Source organism: Tripterygium wilfordii, chromosome 5 (genome assembly GCF_013401445.1).
Source record: "Tripterygium wilfordii isolate XIE 37 chromosome 5, ASM1340144v1, whole genome shotgun sequence".
Classification (NCBI taxonomy): domain Eukaryota; kingdom Viridiplantae; phylum Streptophyta; class Magnoliopsida; order Celastrales; family Celastraceae; genus Tripterygium; species Tripterygium wilfordii.
In genome coordinates, this window is record NC_052236.1 from 4,726,979 (window position 1) to 4,751,783 (window position 24,805).

General features: G+C 39.3%; 1 protein-coding gene and 1 pseudogene across 1 annotated transcript; both read left to right on the plus strand.

Moving 5' to 3' along the window:
- Window positions 1–268: 268 nt before the first annotated feature.
- Window positions 269–2,640, plus strand: LOC119998554 (protein FAR-RED ELONGATED HYPOCOTYL 3-like). Its single transcript, XM_038845903.1, has 5 exons — window positions 269–318; window positions 669–897; window positions 973–1,069; window positions 1,359–1,789; window positions 1,882–2,640. The coding sequence occupies exons 1-5, from the start codon at window positions 269–271 to the stop codon at window positions 2,638–2,640; spliced, it is 1,566 nt and encodes a 521-aa protein (XP_038701831.1).
- Window positions 2,641–11,285: 8,645 nt separating this feature from the next.
- LOC119999176 lies at window positions 11,286–11,385 on the plus strand (annotated as a pseudogene).
- Window positions 11,386–24,805: the final 13,420 nt, after the last annotated feature.

Genomic DNA, 24,805 nt, shown 5'->3' on the forward strand with positions numbered 1-24,805 from the left:
TTTTATCTCCCGTTTGTTCCTCCCGCATGTTCCGTTCATCCCGCTTCTTTTGTGAGACTTTTTCGTTTTCCTTTTCTCTATTTTATTCTACTTTCTCTCTCTTATGTAGAGGAGTAGACTGCTATAGATAACTTTGGGTTTCCCACATCAGAGCAGCAAGTCGCGCGACATCGTAGTTTACACAAAGTCGATTGACGCCACTTTCGTTATCGCATCGTCCTCAACTTGTTCTGGAAGGGCAGTTCAAGAAGATCTGGGTTCTGTCTCGATGTTGAGTGATTTCGAGGTTGCAATGCAGAGCTCAAGTGATTCATCTAGGTGGGTTACTTCATATATAATTGCAAGCTGATTTCCTTTCACCATCCTTTATGCAGTTATTACATATTGATATCTTTGTGTGTATTTATTCCTTTAGAATGTCTATTTGAATGGTTGGAGAATTAGGTATTGATATGTGTTGAAGATATTTGTTTAGGGTGATATATTATTTATTACTTGAAAGGTGTTATAATTACACTTATTCTTCAGCGTTTCACACTATTTCTGAAATAAACATTTGATATAGGGCACACTACATTATGTTTAATTACTTGAAATAATCGATAATTACACTTTGTTGGTCATGTTTCACAGTAGACTAGTAATGTGCATTTCTTATTGTTTTGCAGTCATAATATGGTGGCCGCCACTGAAGTGGAATATGAGAATAATCCACTTAACTTTGATGATATAAAGTTCGGTACAAAGTCTGATACATCTAATGTGCCTATGGTGGGAATGTTGTTTAATTCTCCAAATGACATTTTCGAGTTTTACAAGGCCTATGGACAAGTAAAAGGTTTTTCTATTAAGAGGAGATCTATATCAAAGGACAATGATGGACAAACCAGATATTTGGTATATACTTGAGGACGTTTTGACAAATATATTAGTCGATCAAATACTCTCATTCATCGTCGTGGTCATTCTAAGAACGAGTGCAAAGCTAGGATTTTTGGTCGTATATCTATAGATGGAAAGTGGGAGATAACTATGTTTGAAGAAAAGAATAACCATGAGCTGATCCCCGGTCATTCAAGATTCTTTACTTGCAATAGGCAATTTAATCCAAATGTGAAGCGATAGTTGGAGATCAATGATATTGTGGGAATTAGGCCAAACAAGAGTACAATGCTTTTGTCATTGGAGCTGGTGGACATGATAACTTAACTTTTTTGGAGAGAGATGCTCGCAATCATATTTCCAAGGTAAGGCGTATGCGACTTGGTGTTGGTGATGCAGATGTGGTGCAAAATTATTTTTTAAAAATGCAAGCTAATAATCAAGGGTTTCTTGGTTGATTAATTGGGATGATAAAGGTCGTTTGAGGAATCTTTTTTGGACTGATCCACGAACTAGTGCAGCATATGAAGAATTCGATGATGTTGTTACGTTTGATACTACTTATCTCACGAACAAGTACGATATGCCATTTGCTCCTTTTGTTGGGGTCAATCACCATGGTCATTCTATCCTACTAGGTTGTGGTTTAATTTCTAGTGAAGATACAAAAACTTTTGTATGGTTGTTTAAAATATGGCTTGCTTGTATGGGTGGTGTGGCTCCTCAAGGTATTATAACTGACCAAGATAGGGCGATGAAGAATGCTATACAAGTTGTCTTTCCAAATACGAGGCATCGATGGTATTTGTGGCATATAATGAAAAAGGTTCCTGAAAAACTAGGTTCTTACAGAGATTACAACGACATAAAGAAATTGTCGACAAAAGCAGTTTATGATTCTCGAAGTGTAGATGAGTTCGAAGGTATGTAATTGCGTCCTTCACAGTGTAATTATATATTATAAGTGTGTAATTAAGTTGTTTGTTTACATTATTAAAGTCTACTTTTTTTGATGGTTATGTGCACTCAAAGACAACCTTGAAGCAGTTTGTTGAACAGTATGAGAATGCATTACGTAAGAAAGTGGAGAAGGAGAGACAAGCTGATTTCGAATCATTTAACAAGCAATTGGCATGTTCCACCTTTTATGATGTGAAAAAACAAATGCGTGATTTGTACACAGCACAAAAGTTCTTTGAGTTCCAAAAAGAGATGACTGGAATGATGTATTGTAGAATCAAATCAATTTCTAGAGATGAGTTTTCGACCCAATATATTATATATGAAGATATTGTGTATGGAGAAGGTGCCAAGAAGAAAGTTACATTCTCGGTTACATATAATGAAGTTGCTGTTAGTTGTTCTTGTTTGAGGTTCGAGTTCAGGGGTATTATGTGCAGGCATGCTCTGAGTGTGCTCATATATAATGATCATTCTTCACTCCCCAATCACTATGTTTTTAGGAGGTGGAGGAAGGATGTTAGAAGAAGTCATTCATGTGTCAAACTCAATTTTGATGGTTGTGCAGTTTCAACCGAACAACATAGGTACGATGAAATGTGCAAATCATTTACAAGCTTGGCAGAATTGGCTTCTGAGAATGAGGTTTACTATCCCAATGTGATGCAATGGATTGATGTATCATTGAAAAATACTACAGTGACGCCAACTACATCTTTGCTGATAGGTTGTTCCAATTCAAATGATCCAATAGCCAAAAGAGGAAAGGGACGCCCACCAAGTGTCATGAAGAAGTGAGTTTTCAAGAAAAAACGCAATGTAGGTGCCAGCACCTCCGATGGTGCATCGCATTCAGAAGAAGATGATTTACTTTCTCAAGGGATTTGAGCTTATGTTCAATTTAAATTAAGACATTATCTATGTTTTTGTTTTATGATTTAAACTGTGCGATATTTTATATTTGTGCTCTTACTAATAATACAATTTGTCTGTCGATGATGGACAAATTGTATATAAGTAAGTCACGATTAGGGTTTACGGTTTTTAGGGTTTTTAGGGTTTGGGGTTTTAGGGTTTAGGGTTACTCGGGAAAAAGTGTTATTCCATATAGATATTGTGTAATTATGAGCTTATTGAATGTAATTGTGTGGTCAATGTCTATGGTTTAGGGTACTAGCTTAGTGAATGTAATTGTTTTCTATCATAGTCATGAAAAAAAGCTTTTAGACAACCAATATCGTAGTAACAGCACTGAAACATGTAATAACAGGGTTTAGACGTGTAATTACCACCAAAATATGCGTTTTTATCTACAGGCCAAACTATCATGACTGTTTAGATATTACATTAGCAACTTAGTATCTTGACCAAAATATACATATGTTGCGCATGACAAAAATGACTAATTTCTAACAAGTTGGAATGCTCTGTACAAATTGATGTCCCATGAGTTGTTTTTGTCAGTCAGAAATTGATTAACCATACTAGCCTAGTACATGAATATGTCATCTTTGGTGAGTGATTTTGCAATGCTCCTGTGGTTGATAATCTGCTCAATGATGTACATACAAATCATGCCACAATCAACCCTGCATAATAAACAGTAAATGTAAATTTGTGAAAGATACACATGTAGTATACATGAAATATTTTAGTGTATCTTACGAATGATCTGCTTGTTGTGTGGTTTCCCATATTGTTTCAATCTTTAGTGGGTCATTGTCGCTTGAATTTGGTAGTAGAGCATTGTAGTAATTTATCTGTCAAATACACAATTGCTTTAAATTTATGAATATGAAAACATTAATGGCAAATAAGACGCAAACTATATAAAGTTTTACCAATTGTTCAACATCCTTGAGGTAAGGGTCCTTCAGTTTCTATTCTATCTTAAATACGAAATTACGAATCCTCTTCGTAGTCTCGTATCATCTTGGTATCGAAGCTGCTCAGGTTGTTTATGTGGAGACGAGAAGCTAATAGTAAGAGAATTGTTCGCATAGAACTAAAAACCATGGCCGAAGACAAGAAGGATGATCCAGCTGCTAATCGAAGGAATGTTAGTACCCGAGGCACAAGGCAATAACGAAGCCGCCTTGAGAGTTGAGATTGAAGAATTACGGAGCGAGTTGGCTGCATTAAGAACAGCCTGCGAGTCGGCTCCAAACCAATGGGACGAGTGAACCAACAACCCCAATTTGAGGAGGAGCGACTGGCTAGGTTTAGGCCTAGGGGGCCACGAAGGGGGTTTGAAAATTCTTCTACTGAAGAAGAGGATTTTGACGAACCCGATCTTGATTTTGAGTATGACCGTAGGCGGAAGGATTTTGCTAACGTAAAAATTGAGCTTCCCGAATTTGGTGGAAGGCTTGACTGTGATTCCTTCCTTCATTGGTTGCATACGGTAGAGCGCATATTTGACTATAAAGAATATGTCGAAGAGAAGAAAGTAAAAATTATGGCCATCCGATTGAAAGGTTATGTGTCATATCCTGACCTGATTTTTACACTATTCATAGTTTTTTTTGACGCGTTGATCGAGGTAGAGTGAACCTCGATTATCACGAACCGGGATTTGGGGAGAATAAAAATTAAATTAAGATAAAAATCTGGAAATATTTTTCATAAGTGGGGGATTTAAAAAGAAAATTTTTGGGACAAGAATCACCTTAATTGGAGTTAAATGGAATTAGTTATGATTTTTTCAAGTTTAATACGTGTATATGTCTTATAAAGGTACAATGGCATTTCGGTAAAAAACTATAGGGACTACAGTGAAAAGATTAATTAATTAATTAAATACCAAAACTTTTTAAATTTTTCAAAAACACCCTCTTGTTTTCACGATTTTCACTCTCTCTCTCTCCTCTTTCTCTCTCATAAACGGGTTTGATAGTGATTTTGTGATTCCAGCGACAATGACGGTCAGGGCTGGTACCAAAAGAAGCGTAGGAGTGAGACGAGTATAACCCAAGTGGAACCACGTCGATCGGAGCTGTGGTTAGGGAGATATCGGAGTTTGAAGTTTCCGGCCATCGTGGGTTTCTTTGGTCGATCCGGCCGATTCCGGCGACGGTTTGGCTTGATTCAGGTACCTATGAGTTCATCTCTTCGAGCTCTTCAATTTAGTGTGTGGTTTGGTCGGTTTTGGTGGCCGTATCGCTGGTGGTAGTGTTGAATGGGTTTCGGTCGAGTTGACCGAGTCAGGCCGAGTTGACTCGGTTGATTGGTGTGTTGACCGGTCTGACCCGGTTTCACACTGTTTGACCCGGTTCGATATTGTTTGAATGTTGACTTTGATAGTTGACCGAACGTATTTTCACTGGATTTTCGTATTTTATGTTTTCCGGTGTAGACGGTGACCCCGATTGAGATTCGGAGCGAGTTGACTTTCGGAGTCAGGGGTTAATCAGTGACGCGTGCGTGGTATTTGCTTTCCGATTTCCAGGTAGGGGTTTCCTTACTCTTACTTGTGATTCTGGAGTTCGGGTTTCACGGACTCTTATTATATGGTGGTTTCGTCGGTTTCTGGGGGTGGAAATACGGCTTGTTATGTTTATTTATATTCCTAGTTGATTATGATTATTGGATTGTTTTTAGGAGTGGGGTGGTTGACCGACACCAAAGTGTGTGTGTGTACTTACCCCAAGTGTAGGGTATCGTCAAGTAATAAACCGGTGAGTCCAGTATCGATCCACGAGGAAGCAATGCAAATTTGAAGTGAATGATATGCAAATGACTAGCTAACACTAATAAACACAATGAATATCAAATAAAAGCAAGTAAAAGAAATGGGCCGAATGACTCGGTAGCATGAGCGATTTTGGAATCAAAGTAAGCACAAAGTGGATTTAAAACAATTAATTAAAAAAACCTAGTCTCTAGTCCGTCCCGGTGGCTACTCGGTTCTCATACTCAAGGTATCATTGCAAACACACACAACCATACACAATGCATTGTGTGATACTATCAATCATGCATATGCAAAGAGAATTGGGATATAAGACTTCAATTCATACATGTAGGCCATCGGGTCTCTTAATCTACAATGAACGCAAAGGGATAAGCACCTAATATTATGGATTAATGTTCCCCCTTGGGGCTCGGCTTGGCTAACACCCTAGTTTCACACTCAAAGATCAATTAACCATAACTCTCCCATGCACATTCCTAAATTAACCCAAAACCCCATCATCAATACACATAATTAATAGCTATGCAATGAAAAACTCAATTAATTAAGGAAATCATGCAATGGGTTTAACAATTCTCAATCGAACACATTAGATGCAATCCCTAGACTAGACAATCCAAGAATACAATCAAATTTGTCATTCCCATAGATCCAATCACACAACTATCACGAAATTAAAAGAGAGAAATCGAAGCTACGATTCTTTGAGCATACCTTGAGTAATCGAAACCTTGTACCCACCGTTCGGGACTAGAAACTAGAGAGGGAACTTAGCCACTCATTATAATGAGAATAAACATCAATTTTATAGATAAAAACCAATGTTTACAATCAAGATCACAAGAACTAAGTAAAACCCTAGAGGGAGAAAGAGAGAGAAAAAACAATGGAGGCAAGAAGTTGGAGGAGATGAATTATGTGAAGGAAGACTCAATCTTAGGGTTTTCTCCTCTTTTTGCAATAGAAATTACCTATCTACCCTTATAAAGTCGTTCCCCATTGGTTACAAGCATGAGTTACCCCAAATACCCTTAAAATTCTAGTGCAGAAAATTGCAGATCCGCGGTAGGTGTCCGGACGGCTTCGGAAGGTGTCCGGACACCTGGGCTTCATCAAGTCTTCGTTATAGGCTCTGTCTCATTTTTCAAAGGAAGTGTCCGGACACCTAATGTGGGTGTCCGGACATTAAGTGTCCGGACACCTTGAGAGGTGTCCCGACACCTCACAGCAAAAAGTGCCCAAAACGTGCTCCAACTTGCCCGAACAAGGTCCGATTCCTACAAAACCAAGGGGAAACATTCGTAAGTGTAAAACTAAGCTAAAATGCAATCAAATACATTAGCTAAGTGCTAGAACATCCTAATTAAAAGACATTGGAACCTCAAAATAGAGGTCCAATCACACCCTCCAACTTAGACGTTGCTAGTCCCTAGCAATGCAATCACTACATAAAACTAAAATCTACTAAATAAAATCCTAACTCACTGACGTAGGCATCACGGTTGCATTTAGCGCATGCAACAAGCCTTTAAACCCCTAGGTCACCCTAGTGGACGAGTTGTAGTCTCGTGAGGGCTTATCAGAGCGATACCCACAAACACTTGCCAAGGGATCCACTATTACTTTGAAAGTGCCATAATGATTCTTAAATTCTCACATGCAAGAAATAGAGCTAATCCCCTAATTCCCCCGCTAGTCGAAAACATGCAAAATCTTTGGACAACCAATCTCAATCTCCTCAAAGATGACTAAGAACATTTTATACTATGTAAAATATATGTGCAATCACGCAAGACAACTCAACACATTCACACAAATAAAACCTTGTTATGGAACCTTTTGGTGTTCATAAATCCCCAATCCCGAATGTACACAAAAACATAAAAGCATTGTGCTAAGTGAATGACTTACACAATTGAATTAAATGTATGTGCTTATAAAAGATAATTTGGATGGGCATAGCTTTGAGAAAGAAATCACCTACAAGAGCAATTAATGCATTCACCAACTCACTTGCTTACCTTGGATCAAATTCATCAAAAGGTTAAATGGGTTGTAATGTGGTCATGGGACAAGGTAGGAAGAATTTGGATCTAGGTAACAAGTTGCAAGGTTAAGTTCAACATGTGAGCTAAACTCTCATTTTTGTCACCCCTTCCATTGTACCACAATTTCAAACACTTCTCATCCTTTACACACAAAGGATTAACTTTATTGCATACACCTTCTTTTTCTTTTTTTTTCTTTTTTTTTTCTTTTTTTTTTATTTTTCTTCTCTTTTCTATGCATTTTTTTTCCTTTTCTTTTGTTTTCTTTTGTTTTTTTTTTAATATAACATCATTTATACAACAACCCTCATAATTTTTTTCTCATAATAAGGAGGGGTAATATCACTACCGATTTATTTTTCAAGCTCCTACTCAACCTTGCAACCAAAGGTGGGAAATATTTGGGAAAATAGCTCACACAAGGCTTGTAAGTGAAATCAAGAAGCTTAAAGAAATTTTGGCTTATAATCACTCACAAATGAATAGGTTAGGCTCAAATCTCTCAACCTAATGAATCCTTCAATCCTAAGTTCACAAGCAAGTGGCAAAATACAAAAATCACACTTCTTAGTAATCAAATGTAATGTTTACAAAGCTATTGAAGAACACGCGCTAAGATGGCAAATGAATATCAATGAAAAACATCACCTGAAACCCAATGTGTATCAATGAAGAATGGCTCAAAAGAATGAGAAGGGATAAAAGGTAGTTTTTCAGGCAAAAGAATCCAAAAACGCAGTCATACAAATGCTTCAATGTCAAGATGTCTGCTTAACTACACAATTTTATATCAAACTAGGTCCCAATCATCCCAAGAAAGATTGATTACAATTATCCCACTCAATTGCATGTATCAACTTTACAAAAGAAATCAAGAAACCTACTCTACACTTGCACGTTTGAACAAGAATAAGAAATTAACATTCAAATTGGTAGTGAATCCCAAAGGCCTCTACCATTCCCCTCCTAAAGTCCATCTAGCATGTAAGAACAACAAAGCACAACACAATAGGATAAAGGGTAGGAAGTCATACCATACTCTTCAAAAGTGGTTGGAATCATGAGAAACGAAGCATGTCCTGAAAAAATTAATACCAACCACACTATCCAAGCATGACACAACAAGACTTTTTTTTTTTTCAAAATTTTCAAATTTTTGATATTCACAAAAGCACACCAAAATAAAGCAAGTTTCACAATGGATTCACAATTCCCTCACCCCCCAACTTAAATGAGACATTGTCCCCAATGTCAAGAATGGAAAACAAGGCAAGAACAAATTGTGAAATGCATTGTGAACATACAAAAACACACCAAAATTAAGGGTAAGAAAATCACAACATAACACACAACCATTTCACAATTCTCACCCCCCAACCTCAATGAGTGCACAAGGCGCGAAAATTGTGAAATGGATTGTGAGCATACAAAACACACACAAAAATTGAAATCAAACCAAAACTAATCACAACCATACTATGGTACAAGGGTGGAGTCTCCCACAACTAGGTGGGGGTGGGATCCTTTAGATCCCGGGGAACAACCAAAGCATCAAAGTTCTCCATGAATGGTATCAAACATTGGTCATTCACCTTAAACACTCTTCCTCCACTAGTGTCCTCAAAATCACTACTTCCATGTTGAGGAACATGACGAACATCTAAAGGTCCATTCTCCTTGGTCCTCAAATCTTCGGGAAAAAATTGTACCCGAGATTTGGGCCGCCACACCCTCCTAACTTTTTCAAGGACTTTTGGAACAAAGTGGCGTTTTGGAGACTTTGTCACTCCACTTACTAAAGGTTTTCTTTCCGGTCTTGGTGGATACACTTGGGATGATTCAACTCTAAGTGTATGAGGCTCTAATTCCTCAATGTCATCTTTCTCACACAAAGGTTGACTAAGTTTCGCACCCAATGCTAGCACACCTTCAACCGAATCCTTTGCAAGGGTTAACTCCAAATTATCCTCAACATGGGCATGAATAAAATCTACATCCCTTATATCCTCACACGCACACCTTCAACCGAATCCTTTCTCACACTCACCCAAAAGAAAGTTGTAGCACCCCACTCCTACAATTGATTAAGGCATTGGAAGTTGCTAAGAATGGGCGACCTAAAATGACCGGAATGGAAGTGCTAAAGCTAGTGGGAGGTTGAGTATCTAACACAATGAAATCCACGGGATAGTAAAAATTGTCCACTTGTACTAACACATCTTCAACAATACCCCTAGGAACCCTAACGGATCTATCGGCTAATTGTAGGGTAATCCTAGTGGGTTTCAATTCACCTAACCCCAATTTTTGATAGATTGTGTACGGAAGGAGATTCACACTTGCTCCCAAGTCTAACAATGCTTGCTCTACCCTATGGTTCCCTATGACACATGAGATAGTAGGGCAACCGGGGTCTTTGTACTTAGGGAGGGTGTTGGTTTGAATAATAGAGCTTGCTTGCTCCGCTAGAAAAGCTTTCTCTTTAACATTTAATTTCCTCTTTACCGTACATAAATCCTTAAGAAACTTGGCATAAGAGGGTATTTGCTTAATTGCATCTAAGAGAGGTATATTGATCTTAACTTGTTTAAATAGCTCAAACATCTCCTTATGCAATGCCTCATTGGTGTTATTTCTTAGCCTTTGGGAAAAGGGTATCTTGGGGATGTACTCACTCTCCTTGGTAGGCTCTACTTTATCCTCGCGGTCTCTTTGTTGCTTAACTCTTTTTTCACCAAACAAAATTTTCTCAGTATCACTTTTCTCTTCCTCTTGCTCTTTCACACCATCACCAAAGTCTTGCACCACATCATTTTCATCACTATTCTCAAAGGGTATAGGTCTATCCATAACTCTTCCACTCCTTAAAGTAAGAATGGATTGCACTTGCTCATGTCCACTAACCTCCCTACTCCCACTAGGTGAATTTATCAAATTGGCTTGCTTTGAAGGATTGGGGTAAGGTTGAGCCGAAAATTTTCCCTTTTCATAGGTTGTGAGAGCTTGCGTAACCTTAGTGATTTGACTCTTAATATCCTCAATGGCCCTATTGGTTTGTTCTTGAAATTTGTTGGCCTTTTGATTCTCCCCTATTTGGGCTTGCATGAAAATGTTAAGAGTGTCTTCATTGTTGTTGGGGTGGATTGGGGAGTGATGGAGATTGAGCATTCCCATCATTCCTCCACCCAAAGTTTGGATGATTCCTCCAAGAGTAATTCTCATTGTAGGAATTGTTGCCTTGGTGATTGGTAGGGTAGGGCTTTCTAAAGTTTTGAGAATTGTTCCCATTGTAACCTTGCCCAAATAGGACTTCCTTACAAGCCGGTAGAGCATTACACTCATCCGTCCTATGATCCCTACTTTCACACAAAGTACAATCAACTTGTTCATCAACACCAACCACATTTATAGGGGCCTTTTGTGACTCTAAGGACTCCAATTTCTTGGACAACAAAGCAAGCTTAGCATGCACATCATCATTTTCATTCAAAACAAACTTGCCACTAGAGTTTGGCACAACATCATGTCGGGTTAGTGGAGGAGCTTCCCAAGATCGGGATTCCTCCGCTAACCCATCAAAGAAAGTAAAGGCCTCATTAGCATCCTTATTCAAAAAGTCACCTTGAGTCATTGTGGAAACCAATTTCTTCAAAGATGGAGTCAAAGATTTATGGAAAAAATTCACAATTTGAAATTTTTGAAATCCATGGTGAGGACACATAAACAACAAATCCTTAAACCTCTCCCAAGCTTGGAAGAAGGTTTCATGTTCTTTACAATGAAAGTTCATGATTTGTGTTTGGTAAGAGATGGTACGGTGGGAAGGAAAATATTTGTTGAGAAATTCTTCTTGCATTGCCACCCAAGTCGCAATGGATTGGGGGCGCAAGTTCTCAAACCATTGTTTTGCATGATCCTTCAAAGAGAATGGAAAAAGTTTGAGTCTCAAAATTTCTTGTGAGCATGTGACATCACCAAAAGTAGTACACACCGATTCAAAATCACGCACATGTGAATATGGTCGTTCCGATTCCATTCCATGGAATTTGGGAATCATTTGGAACATGGATGGTTTAAGGCTCACATTTTGTTGGTTCGGTGGCATGATGATGCAAGAAGGTTGAGTTTGCCTTGCGGGATGTGTAAGCTCCCTCAAAGTGCGATGCTCTTGGGCTTGGGCATGAAGGTACTCCATAAGAGGAGGTGCATGAAGGTTTTGCCCAAAAGGAGCATATTGTGGCACTTGTGGCATTTGAGGCATATTGTAATACATGGGATGCACATAGTTATATGGAGGAGGCATATGGTATGCGGGAGGCATATTGGGAGGTTGGTAGACATTTTGTGGGGCAAATTGCACCGCATTGTCGTGTTGAAGTGGTTGAGGTGCATTTTGCAAAGCATGCTCAACTGGAACATTTGGCAAATTTTGGGCATCTTGCCCTTGCACAGGATTCATTAATTCATCAATGTTCACATGTTGCAAAAGACGACGCAATGCATCAAGATTCATATCACCCCCACGTACACTCCCCGCATCACTCACATTTATATCACCACCTATCCCATCTCTATTAGACCCATGCCCACTAACATTATCTCTAGGTTGAGACATGATGGCAAAGAACAATAGCAAGTAGCACACAAAAGTAGCAATCAACCACGTCAAGTAACACAAGATTTTCAATCAAGGAACTACCAAGAACGAGAGCAAAAATAGGAATAGAACAACGATCAACCTTAGGAACAATAACACACCAAGATGTAGCAAGTAGTGATAGAAAGAAAAATGCGCAAAGCTCTCTCAAACAACGTATCACTACCAAGCAGCAAACAAGGTGGCATCCATCGCCCACAGGAATCTAAGTTAGCCCCATCCGCCAAGTTCTCCTCACACATTTTTTTTTTCCGCTCTTTTCAGCAACTACACTAAATCAACTACACTAGAAAGCAAGTAAAAGGGAGGAACGAAGTTACCCTTGAAGCGTGACCGTGCTCCTTCCTTATTTGATGGTGTTTAATAGCATAAAGCTAGCGTCTACAAGCCACCCAGCTCCTTCTTTGACACTCGCTTCCCCGGCAACGGCGCCAAAAACTTGACCGACACCAAAGTGTGTGTGTGTACTTACCCCAAGTGTAGGGTATCGTCAAGTAATAAACTGGTGAGTCCGGTATCGATCCACGAGGAAGCAATGCAAATTTGAAGTGAATGATATGCAAATGACTAGCTAACACTAATAAACACAATGAATATCAAATAAAAGCAAGTAAAAGAAATGGGCCGAATGACTCGGTAGCATGAGCGATTTTGGAATCAAAGTAAGCACAAAGTGGATTTAAAACAATTAATTAAAAAACCTAGTCTCTAGTCCGTCCCGGTGGCTACTCGGTTCTCATACTCAAGGTATCATTGCAAACACACACAACCATACACAATGCATTGTGTGATACTATCAATCATGCATATGCAAAGAGAATTGGGATATAAGACTTCAATTCATACATGTAGGCCATCGGGTCTCTTAATCTACGATGAACGCAAAGGGATAAGCACCTAATATTATGGATTAATGTTCCCCCTTGGGGCTCGGCTTGGCTAACACCCTAGTTTCACACTCAAAGATCAATTAACCATAACTCTCCCATGCACATTCCTAAATTAACCCAAAACCCCATCATCAATACACATAATTAATAGCTATGCAATGAAAAACTCAATTAATTAAGGAAATCATGCAATGGGTTTAACAATTCTCAATCGAACACATTAGATGCAATCCCTAGACTAGACAATCCAAGAATACAATCAAATTTGTCATTCCCATAGATCCAATCACACAACTATCACGAAATTAAAAGAGAGAAATCGAAGCTACGATTCTTTGAGCATACCTTGAGTAATCGAAACCTTGTACCCACCGTTCGGGACTAGAAACTAGAGAGGGAACTTAGCCACTCATTATAATGAGAATAAACATCAATTTTATAGATAAAAACCAATGTTTACAATCAAGATCACAAGAACTAAGTAAAACCCTAGAGGGAGAAAGAGAGAGAAAAAACAATGGAGGCAAGAAGTTGGAGGAGATGAATTATGTGAAGGAAGACTCAATCTTAGGGTTTTCTCCTCTTTTTGCAATAGAAATTACCTATCTACCCTTATAAAGTCGTTCCCCATTGGTTACAAGCATGAGTTACCCCAAATACCCTTAAAATTCTAGTGCAGAAAATTGCAGATCCGCGGTAGGTGTCCGGACGGCTTCGGAAGGTGTCCGGACACCTGGGCTTCATCAAGTCTTCGTTATAGGCTCTGTCTCATTTTTCAAAGGAAGTGTCCGGACACCTAATGTGGGTGTCCGGACATTAAGTGTCCGGACACCTTGAGAGGTGTCCCGACACCTCACAGCAAAAAGTGCCCAAAACGTGCTCCAACTTGCCCGAACAAGGTCCGATTCCTACAAAACCAAGGGGAAACATTCGTAAGTGTAAAACTAAGCTAAAATGCAATCAAATACATTAGCTAAGTGCTAGAACATCCTAATTAAAAGACATTGGAACCTCAAAATAGAGGTCCAATCAGTGGTTGGAGGTGATTGGAGGTGGTTGATGTAGACTGCGGGGCCCATATAGGAGCCCAATTTATTGGATATGGATTTACGATGGATGATATATATATATAGACCGGGTACGTACCTGTAGACCGTCTGAGATGAGGTGCATCAGAGGGGACGCTCTCTGGTGTAGGCTATGCTATCGGGATATCCGATCCTCATCCAGTTTCGGTGTGGACCTCGACTGGGAGACACCCTACGGGGATTAGGGTGGGTCCAGGGGTGGATTATGGATTACGGATTATGAATTATGGATTTTGGAGTGGATTATGGATTTCTGGTGGTCGGGGTTCGTGGTTACAGTGTTATATAGCCTTATCGGCTACTATATTACCTGATTGGATTGTCGATGATTGCTTATTTATTGTATTGCTTATTCTACATCATATTCCTGGATTTCTTATATATTTTTTGATATCGGTGTTTTCTTTCTACGCCCTACTGAGCTTTGTAGCTCACCCCTCTTCTTTATTCCCTTTCAGGTGAGTTAGGTACGAGAGATGGTGGTCAATGACGGGGTTGCGTGAGCTGATGTGTAGCCTCGAGCCGACTATTCTAGCAGGGCGTGGATTTTGGTATTGTATTTTGTGTATATTACACGGTTTGGTATCGAGTGGATATATTTTACTGATCCGCTGTTGTATATTTACTCCGGTGGTTTAGGTGGTTATCATTATTATTATTACATATGTTTATTGTGTTTAATTATCGGTATAGGAATTGGTTCGGGGGATGGGGTGTCCCATGTCGGTCACGTCTTTGTGGGTATAGGTACACTTCGGTATACCTTAGGAGAGAGGGGCGTGACATTATGCCTCAATTTGGTGGGAGAATGTGAGAAGAGATCGTCATAGGCAAGGCAAGGAGCGAATCCAGACATGGGAAAAGATGAAGAGTGTTATGAAACGGATGTTCTTGAGTGAAGATTACATGCACAACAATTATTTGTAGCTGTATGACTTGAGGCAAAGGGAGAAGTCTGTGGCGGAGTTTACAAGCGAGTTTGATCATCTCATGCTCAAATGTGACATATCTGAACCGGATGAGCAAACTATTGCGAGATATTTGAAGGGGTTGAGGGTTGAGATTGTGGATTGCGGTGGTACTTCAACCTTATTGGACATACACCGAGGTGAAGAGGTTGGCTATTAAGGTAGAAAAACAAAGGGGTCACAAACCCGGATATCAAACACCGTATAAACCATCCAATCCTAGATCGACAACGAGTTCTTCTAGCAACACTACACCTCCAAGTAATTCTAAAAAGGTGGAGGTACCAAGAGAACAAGTTAATTCCTCTAAGACTTTTCAAAGGTCTATCAATAAGCCGGAGGGAAGAAAGTGTTTCAAGTGCCAAGGGTTTGGGCATATTGCATCGGATTGCCCAAATCGACGAGTAGTTACTATCCTAGGGGGAGGAGACGGCTTATACAGAGTATTCGAAAAAAGAGGTAGAACAATCAGCCAGAGTGGAGGAGATTTTACATGCGGATGAGGGAGAGAGTTTAGTAATTCAGCGTTGTTTGCAAACGACTGTTGGGAATGAAGATAGTTGGGTGCGAGAGTGTATTTTCTTCACTAAGTGCACGACCCAAGGCAAGGTGTGCAAGGTAACATTGATGGAGGAAGTTGCACTAATGTTGTGGCCATGACTATGGTTCAAAAGTTGGGATTACCAACCAAGACCCATCCTCATCCTTAAATCTTCAATGGTTCCAAAAGGGAAAGAGCACAAGAGCGGAGAAGCGGTGTTTAGTGGAATTTTCTATTGGCAAAACATATAGTGATGCCGTTTGGTGTGATGTCGTTCCCATGGATGCTTGCCATATTCTACTTGGGCGACCTTGGCAATATGATCGAAAGGTTAGTCATGATGGTTTTCACAATACTTATTCTTTTAGTAACGATGGAAGAAAAATTGTCTTAGCACCAATGAAACCCGACGTTGAAAAAGAAAACGAAAAGGGGAATGGTGGGGTATTTTTGATGGGCTCCCAAATTGTGAGGGAAGCCGAAGTAGAACAAAATTTATATGCTTTAGTAGTGGTGGAGCGTGGGAGTGAGAAGAATGATGGAGACGGTATTCCTTTGCATCCTTTGTTGAGCCCTATCTTAGAGAAATTTTTCGATGTTATTCCTAGTGAGATTCCATCGGGATTACCACCCAAGAGATCCATTCAACATTGTATTGATCTTGTGCCGGGTGCCTCTTTACCTAACAAAGCAGTATATCGCACGAATCCCTCCCAAAGTGCGGAATTACAAAGGCAAGTTGAAGAGTTGTTAGCAAAAGGGGTTGTGAGGGAAAGCATGAGTCCTTATGTTGTACCGACGCTTCTTGTACCAAAGAAGGATGGATCTTGGAGAATGTGTGTTGATAGTAAAGCCATCAACAAAATTACTATCAAATACCGTTTTCCAATTCCTAGGTTGGATGATATGTTGGACCAACTTTATGGAGCTAGTGTATTTTCAAAGATTGATTTGTGAAGTGGGTACCATCAAATTCGAGTGAGAGAAGGGGATGAATGGAAGACGGCATTCAAAATCGGCCAAGGGTTATGTGAATGGTTAGTAATGCCATTCAGGTTATCCAATGCTCCAAGTACTTTCATGCGATTGATGAATGAGATCTTTAGACCTTTCATGGGTAAGTTTCTTGTTGTTTATTTTGATGATATCTTGATTTATTCCAATTATGAAAAGGAGCATGTTTCACACTAGAGTGAAATGTTTAATTTGTTAACGTGTGAGCTTTTTTATGTCAACTTGAAGAAGTGTGATTTCTTTCAAAAGCGTGTGATCTTTTTGGGGTATGTGTTAGCGGGTGATGCCTTCGCATGGATTATGGAAAAGTGGAGGCCATCCAAACTTTGCCTATTCCTAAAAACAGTCATGATGTGCAGAGCGTTCATGGCATGGTTTCTTTCTATAGAAGATTCATCAAGGGTTTTAGCACTATCATGGCACCTATTACGGAATGCATGAAGGGAGGAAATTTCAGGTGGAGTGATGAAGCTCAAACTAGTTTTGAGTTAGTGAAGAAGAAGATGACCGAAGCCCCCGTTCTCGCATTGTCGGATTTCAAAAAATTATGTGAAGTTGATTGTGATGCCCCCGGAGTTGTGATTGGAGCTGTTATGAGTCAAGAAGGCCGACCTATAGCTTACTTTAGTGAGAAATTGAGTGATGTAAAGCGATGGTTTTCTACTTATGACAAGGGCTATTGTGCGAGCTTTGTGTCATTGGAGCCATTACTTGCTGCCGCAGGAGTTTGTTTTGTATTCCGACCATGAGGCATTGAAATATTTGAGTAGTCAACAAAAATTGAGTTCAACGCATGCTAAGTGGGTAGAGTTTTTACAATCTTTTTCTTTTGTTCTAAAACACACAACGGGAAACATGAATCAAGTAGCCGATGCGTTGAGCCGAAGATATGCACTTCTTACTAGTCTCCAAAGTCGTTTGATTGGTTTTGATCATATTAAGACTTTATATGTGGACGATATTGATCTTGGAACTATTTGGGCTGCTTGTTCATAGGGTCCTATGCCTCCTTACCTGTTGATTGATAGGTTCTTATTTAAAGGTAACCAATTGTGTGTACCCAAGTGTTCCTTGAGGGAGAAAATTATGCGTGAGGCACATGGTGGAGGATTGGCGGGTCACTTTGGAAGAGACAAAACGTTGGCCTTGGTTCAAGAATCTTTCTTTTGGCCTAGGATGATCAAGGATGTTGTTCGTACTGTTGAGAGGTGTGTGACTTGCGTCAAGGCTAAGACACATGGGCAAAATTATGGATTATATACGCCTTTACCTATTCTCAATTCTCCGTGGGAAGATGTGACGATGGACTTTGTGTTGGGTTTGCCAAGAACTCAATGGGGAAAATATTCCGTTATGGTGGCTGTGAATAGATTGTCCAAAATGGCACACATTATTCCGTGTAGCAAAACCAATGATGCTACTCAAGTAGCAGACCTTTATTTTTGGGAGGTGGTGAAGCTTCATGAAATTCCTCAAACTATCACATCCAATAGAGATGTGAAGTTCTTAAGCCACTTTTGGCGTACTTTATGGCTAAAGCTTGGTACACAATTGCAATTTAGTATGGCCTGTCATCCGCAAACTGACGGTCAAACGGAAGTTGTGAATCGTATTCTTGGCAATCTTTTGAGGAGTTTGGTGTGGAAGAAGATTAAATAATGGGATTTGATGCTGCCCCATACGGAGTTTGCTTACAATAAATCAAAAAGTCAATCAACGGGTGTTAGTCCTTTTGAAGCGGTGTATGGACAAAATCCCCATGGTCCTCCAGATTTGGTTCCTATACCTACTCGACATAAAATTAGCGGGGAAGCAACTGATCTTATTTCTCAAATTAAACGGATTCATGAGCAAGTCCGTGATCACTTGAGTAAACAAGTTAACAGATATGCTTCTCGTGCTAACAAGCATAGAAAGTTTGTTTCTTTTAATGTAGGTGACTTGGTGTGGATTCACTAGAGGAAGGAGCAATTCCCAAATCACAAGTTTGCTAAATTGCAGTCGCGAGTTGATGGTCCATTTCGTGTTCTTGCGAAGATCAATGACAATGCATATAAGATAGAGTTGCTGGGCGAATATAGAGTTTCTGTTACTTTTAATGTTGTCGACCTGTCTCCTTATAAAGAAGATACAGAGGAGGTTGTTGAAGAGTTGCTAACCTCAAGGTCAAGTCCTCTCCAACCCTGGAAGAATGACGTGGACGTCGGAACTATAACAAAGTTTTGCATCAGTAGCAGCTCATGTGAGAATTGCGTGCTTTAGCTCAAGGCAAACTTTGGTAGCTCGAGCCAAATCAGCCAACTATTTTATTTCAAGTTTGTTTCCTTTTTTTTAGCTAGCACGAATTTTGGTATTTTTGTTGTTCTCTTTTTAATAGGTTTTCCTAAACCTAATGTATGGGGGATTTATTTCGCAACTATTTGAAAGCCCTAGTTTGTATGGGATAATTATTCTGGTGCTTAGTAAAAATTGAGAGGCTTTCTCTTCCTTGGTTGTGAAAACTTCCAAAAACCTAGCTTTTATTGTTGTGGTGCTTTTGTATCAACGATTAGGCTAGATAGTGAGCGTGGACTCGTGGTGTTTATGTATCGAATCCATTCATCACTAGATCCTTGACTTTGTGTTGAATCATTCGGTGGTGAGTTCTGTATCCGGAGGGCTTCTTCGACAAAATCAAATTATTTTTCCTGTCGATCCAACTGTTCATAGTTTCTATTTTATCTTAAATACGAGATTGCGAATGCTTTTCGTAGTCCTGTTGATATGGATTTAATTCCAAGCGCACAAATCGTACAAGTAATATAAAGATGAGTAAATTATCGTTTCCACTAGGGATGTGTTGGCAAAAGAAATCAATGTCAAACAAGCTACAATTATGTAAATTGGAGAAAATGATTAGCGATTGATTTTTGATTTTTACTAAACTAATTAAAAAGAACAAAAACAAATCAAACACAAATATGAAATAAAGGATGGAAAGCACTAGGGTACTTAACTTCACCTCACCTATCCAATTCAATTCCCTTGATTCCTTAATCCCTAATTCATCTCTCAATAATGACAATCGATTTCTCAACCTATTCAATGTTCTATTCCTAGATACATCAAACGTATTTTCAATATAAATCCCTGTTATTCCTAACAATTGGATTAATATATCAAAAACTCATTACGAACTATGGAAATCATTTAGCAATTGCATAAGTCACAAACCTATATTCCTATGGTTCATGTATCCTATGTCATCTATGGCTTGAGGCAAACCCTAGATATCTCCTTCCGGTCTCAATCTAGGCAGCAAATCAATTGAATGATGGCCAAACACTCAAAAGCATTAATCACACCCACAGACAATCAAGAGAGAAAGAGAAATCAAGAAATAAGGAAATCAAGTTTATTGAATCTTCAAGGTTTGGTTACATTAAGACCCTAGTAGGAAATCTAGCCACTCATGGAAGCAGAATACATCATTAAACAAAGGAGATCAACCATAGAAACTAGGATAGAAAAGGAGAGAGGAAACCCCCTTATAGATCCTCTTCTTCTCCAAGCTCCAAGGTGGCCTCCAAGCTCCCCAATGGAGGTAGCACGAAATCCAGCTCCCCAGCCTCCAAAAAAAACTCCTCCAAAACCCTATCTTATGTCCTTTTATACTTCTCCAAACTCTTATGTCGTTTCCAAAACAAGTTGGGGTCGTTTTGGCTTAGAAACACGTGAATTCGGGTCTTTTCCGCGAAACTGCGCAGTGCTGTGAATAGTACTCCGATCGATCGTGAATAGTCCGATCGATCGGAAATACAATCTGTCTCGATGATATTTTTAGGTGTTTTGGCAGGTCCGATCGATCAGGAATATTGCCGATCGATCGGAAATCAGTACTGGGCTCCAAATCTTCATTTTGCACTCTTTTCCTCCCTTTCTTGCCTTGACACCTATAATATGCAAATAGAGCTTTCTTAGGCAATATTAACTCTTAATCAACTCAAAATGCAATGAACTTATGCGTAAATGATGCACAAATGTATGTATATATTTGACACATCAAACACCCCCACACTTAACCTTTGCTCATCCTCGAGCAAGAAGAGAATGAATAAAGGAGGGAAAGAGTATTTTCTGTTAAGCTCAAATGAAAAATAAAACAACAAAGACCTACTCCAAATAAGCAACTAATCTATGCCACTTTCGTAGGGCTCACGATGACACTTAGCATGTGCCACAAGCCTTTAAAACCCCTAGGTGCCCCTAGTAGGAGGAGTTGTGTCTCCTGAGGGTTTACCAGAATGATACCCACAAACATTAAACAAATTCAATGCCAAAATTCATGTCATCAACAAGAGTATAAAACGGATTCACAATTGCAACCCTATCCACATTAACAAACCAAACATTAGGGCATTCAAACCAATAAAGACATTCCTTCAAGAATCTTATCTCATCCACTTTGCTTATAAATTCTAGAATTGATGCACATAATGGATTTCACTTGATATTTGGCTTCAAAGTGACCTAAACAATGGCCATGTAGTCTTCCAAGAACAATAAGAATCCAAAAGCAAATAGAATGAGCATTTATTCAAACTTCATTCTTATTCACATTTTTTTTTCTTTTTCTTCTCAAAGGTGACTTGTGCAATGTTCAACCTCCTTAAGCTTTCTAAATGACTCATGTAACGAGCTTTCGACCAATGACTCCCAATCCAGTTGGCTTAGGGCACTAGGTGTTAAGACACCCCAACGGATCTAATTACCCAAGTCAAAAAGGCTACGAGGTTAAACTAGTCACCAAGGTACTCTAACATTCATTTCCTACCTTTTTACGCGAAACTCATTGCTTGCTAGGCAAGAGGCCCGGTTACTTGTTGGGTCTAAATTAACCTTACTAGCAAGTGTACTAGTCGGCGACTACAGCACAATGATAAGCAAGGGTCGAATCCACAGGGACGGTGTTATGTTTAATCCAAATGTATATTTGCATGTATATATGGACAATGCAATCAAAAGTAAAATTCAACTCAAGATTGTTTGGTTTGGTAATTCAACTAAAACAAGCAAATAGTAAAGTATTTTTGGTATTTTCTTAGAATTAGGATGCAACTAATACAAATGAGATGATTTAACAAATATGAGATGAACACCAAGGCTTCGGAATCCCCCTTGGGAAATGACTTGGAATGACATAAATTTACACACATATTTGCTAATTCGGGCATAACGAATCCGTACCTAAGTCGGTTTTAGCGCACCTAAGCCAAATCTCCCTAAAATCGATTACTAGCCATCTTATTGGTCTAGGTCGGATATTCCTAAATACATTCTAGCCATCTTATTGGTCTAAACATGCATAGGAATTCATGGAGTTCTATGGAGATTAGGATTCATACAAATTGTCACCTAATTAAAGGGAGACACATTCATAATCAAGTGTTTCAAGAAGCATAATCTACTTGACATATTATTGTCTAAGCAAATTCTCCAAACAATTTCATCCAAAAACCTAAAGTGTTGGCCAAACACCACAAGCATGAATAAATTGCAATCAAACATAGAAACACAAGATTTATACCCAAATCAACTCATATGTATGTAAATCAAGTCATAAACAAAGTCATCAAACCCAAGGCTTCAACCTAGCCTTGGCACAAGAGATTTAGTTACACATAATGAGAGAAAAACACAAAAGGAGAGATGAGAAAATCATGAATAAACCCAATTAGTTGAGTAGATCCAAGTTGAGCTGCAGAATCTCTCCTCCTAGCTCCAAGAATCGCCTTCCCCCTCTGGTTTCCTCCCCAGAAAATCAGTTCTAGGTTAAAAAGTCCCGCAGCTCGGACAAATCGCGACTTAAAACACCCCAGAAAATTGTTTTTCATGCCTAGGCGCGTTGTTTTCACGCCTAGGCGCACCACGCCTAGGCACACGCCTAGGCGCACGCCTAGGCGCAATCCTAGGCGTGCACAACTTAAAATTCAAGTCCAACTCTCTGGACTGGGCGTGCAGGAGTGATCCTGGGCGTGCACAATTTGTGCGCCTAGGCGCGCGCCTAGGCGCGTTACCCCTAGGCACATTATTCAAATGACCATAACTTCTCCATATGACCTCCGATTTGCATGATTTTAGATTCTACGGAAAGCTTGCGATGTCTAGTTTCCAATGCCTTTTGTTGCGCTCAATTCCAATAATGTGACAGAAAGTTATGACTATTTGAACACACGAAGGTCGGTGGACATTTTCTTCAATTCAGCCCTTTTTCCGTCGCTTTTCATCCAAACCGCAATCAACCTATCAAAATACAAATCAACACATAAATACACTCATTATTTATCAAAAGAAAGCTTAAGAGGGGGATATTTCTACCAAAAACAATAGGTATTATCATACCTATCATTACTCGGCAAAAAATTTATGAAAGAAACCATTTATTCATAAACACAATTGTTTTTCTCTTTTCTATTTTTTTTTTCATTTTTCATTGCTCAAGTAATGCTATTTAGAATCAAATTGATCTCAAACAACCACAAATGCCAAAGTCAAGTCGTATTTCATACCCCACAATCAAGTGTTCCATATTCACAAAAGCACAATGGACAAAACAATTTTCAAGCTAGGAAAACTCAATTGGAAAGAATGTCCATAGCAAGATCCATCAATGCTTCAAAGATCACAAAATTCATCCAAATACACTCAAGAGTGACATGGCATAAGGCATTTGAAGTCAAAAATTTTATTTTTTACAAAAACTAGAAACCTAAATTCTCACCCCCACACTTAAAATATGCAATGTCCTTAATGCATGGAATAGGTGAAAATAGAAATAAAAAGATAGAGATAGAACAATAAAACCTGGGTTGCCTCCCGAAAGCGCTTGGTTTAAAGTCTTCAGCCCGACTCCCCTTTGTGAATTCAACCGGGATCCTTGAGGGTTGTGGTGTAGACTCCCCTTGATGGCTTCTTAGGATTGACATTTGATTGCTTAGGTGCCATGCAAGGAGCATAAGCTTTCATCACCACCATTTCCTTAGGATAGGCATTTTTCTTCATTTTCTTGGTCTTCCTCTTCTTCTTTTTCTTCCTCTTCTTTTTCTTCTCCTTGGGATCTTCAACTTGAGACTTTTGAACTTCAATTTCAGCTTGGGAGGCTGCCTTGAGAACTTCATGCTCAACCTTGGAATTTTTACCTAGAAGAACTTCCACCGGAATATATGGAGCTTCTTTTTCAAGAGTGTCAGGGATGACCATGTCAATATGCTCCACTTGGAGGCATTGTTGAGAAACCTCCTCTTGCCTTCTATTGCCAAATACTTTAAAAGTGATTTGATCACCTCCCGCACCTCTCAAAGTAAGCTTCCCTTTTTCAACATCTATTAAAGCTCTCCCGGTGCTCAAGAATGGCCTTCCCAAGATTATGGGAGTAGTAGGGTTGGCCTCCATATCTAAAATAAGAAAATCAACCGGGAACATGAGCTCACCCACCTTTACTAACACATCCTCCACTATGCCAAGAGGGTACTTTATAGATCTATCTGCCATTTGTAAAGACACCGTGGTTGGACTAATCTCTTTCACTCCAATTTGCTTCGCAACCGATAATGGCATCAAATTGATGCTAGCTCCAAGATCACATAAAGATCTTTCAATCAAGGTGTTACCTATAGTGCACGGGATTGTGAAACTTCCTGGATCATCTTGCTTAATTGGGAGCTTCCTTTGCACAATGGCACTACACTCTTCGGTTAATTGTATCTTTTCATGCTCCTTCAATCTTCGCTTCTTGGATAAGATCTCTTTCATAAACTTGGCATAGCAAGGAATTTGCTCTAAAGCTTCGGCAAAGGGGATGTTCACTTGAAGCTTCTTGAATACCTCCAAAAATTTAGAGAATTGATCATCATGCTTCTTGTTGCTCTTTAACCTTTGAGGAAATGGAATTGGAGGCACATAAGCCTTGACTGGAGGTGCGGGGAGAGAACTATCAGGCCAATCCAACTCAACTGCATATCGTGTTTGTACATTCGGATCATTTTCTGACTTTTCAACTTTTTCTGGGATTGGCCGATCGATCG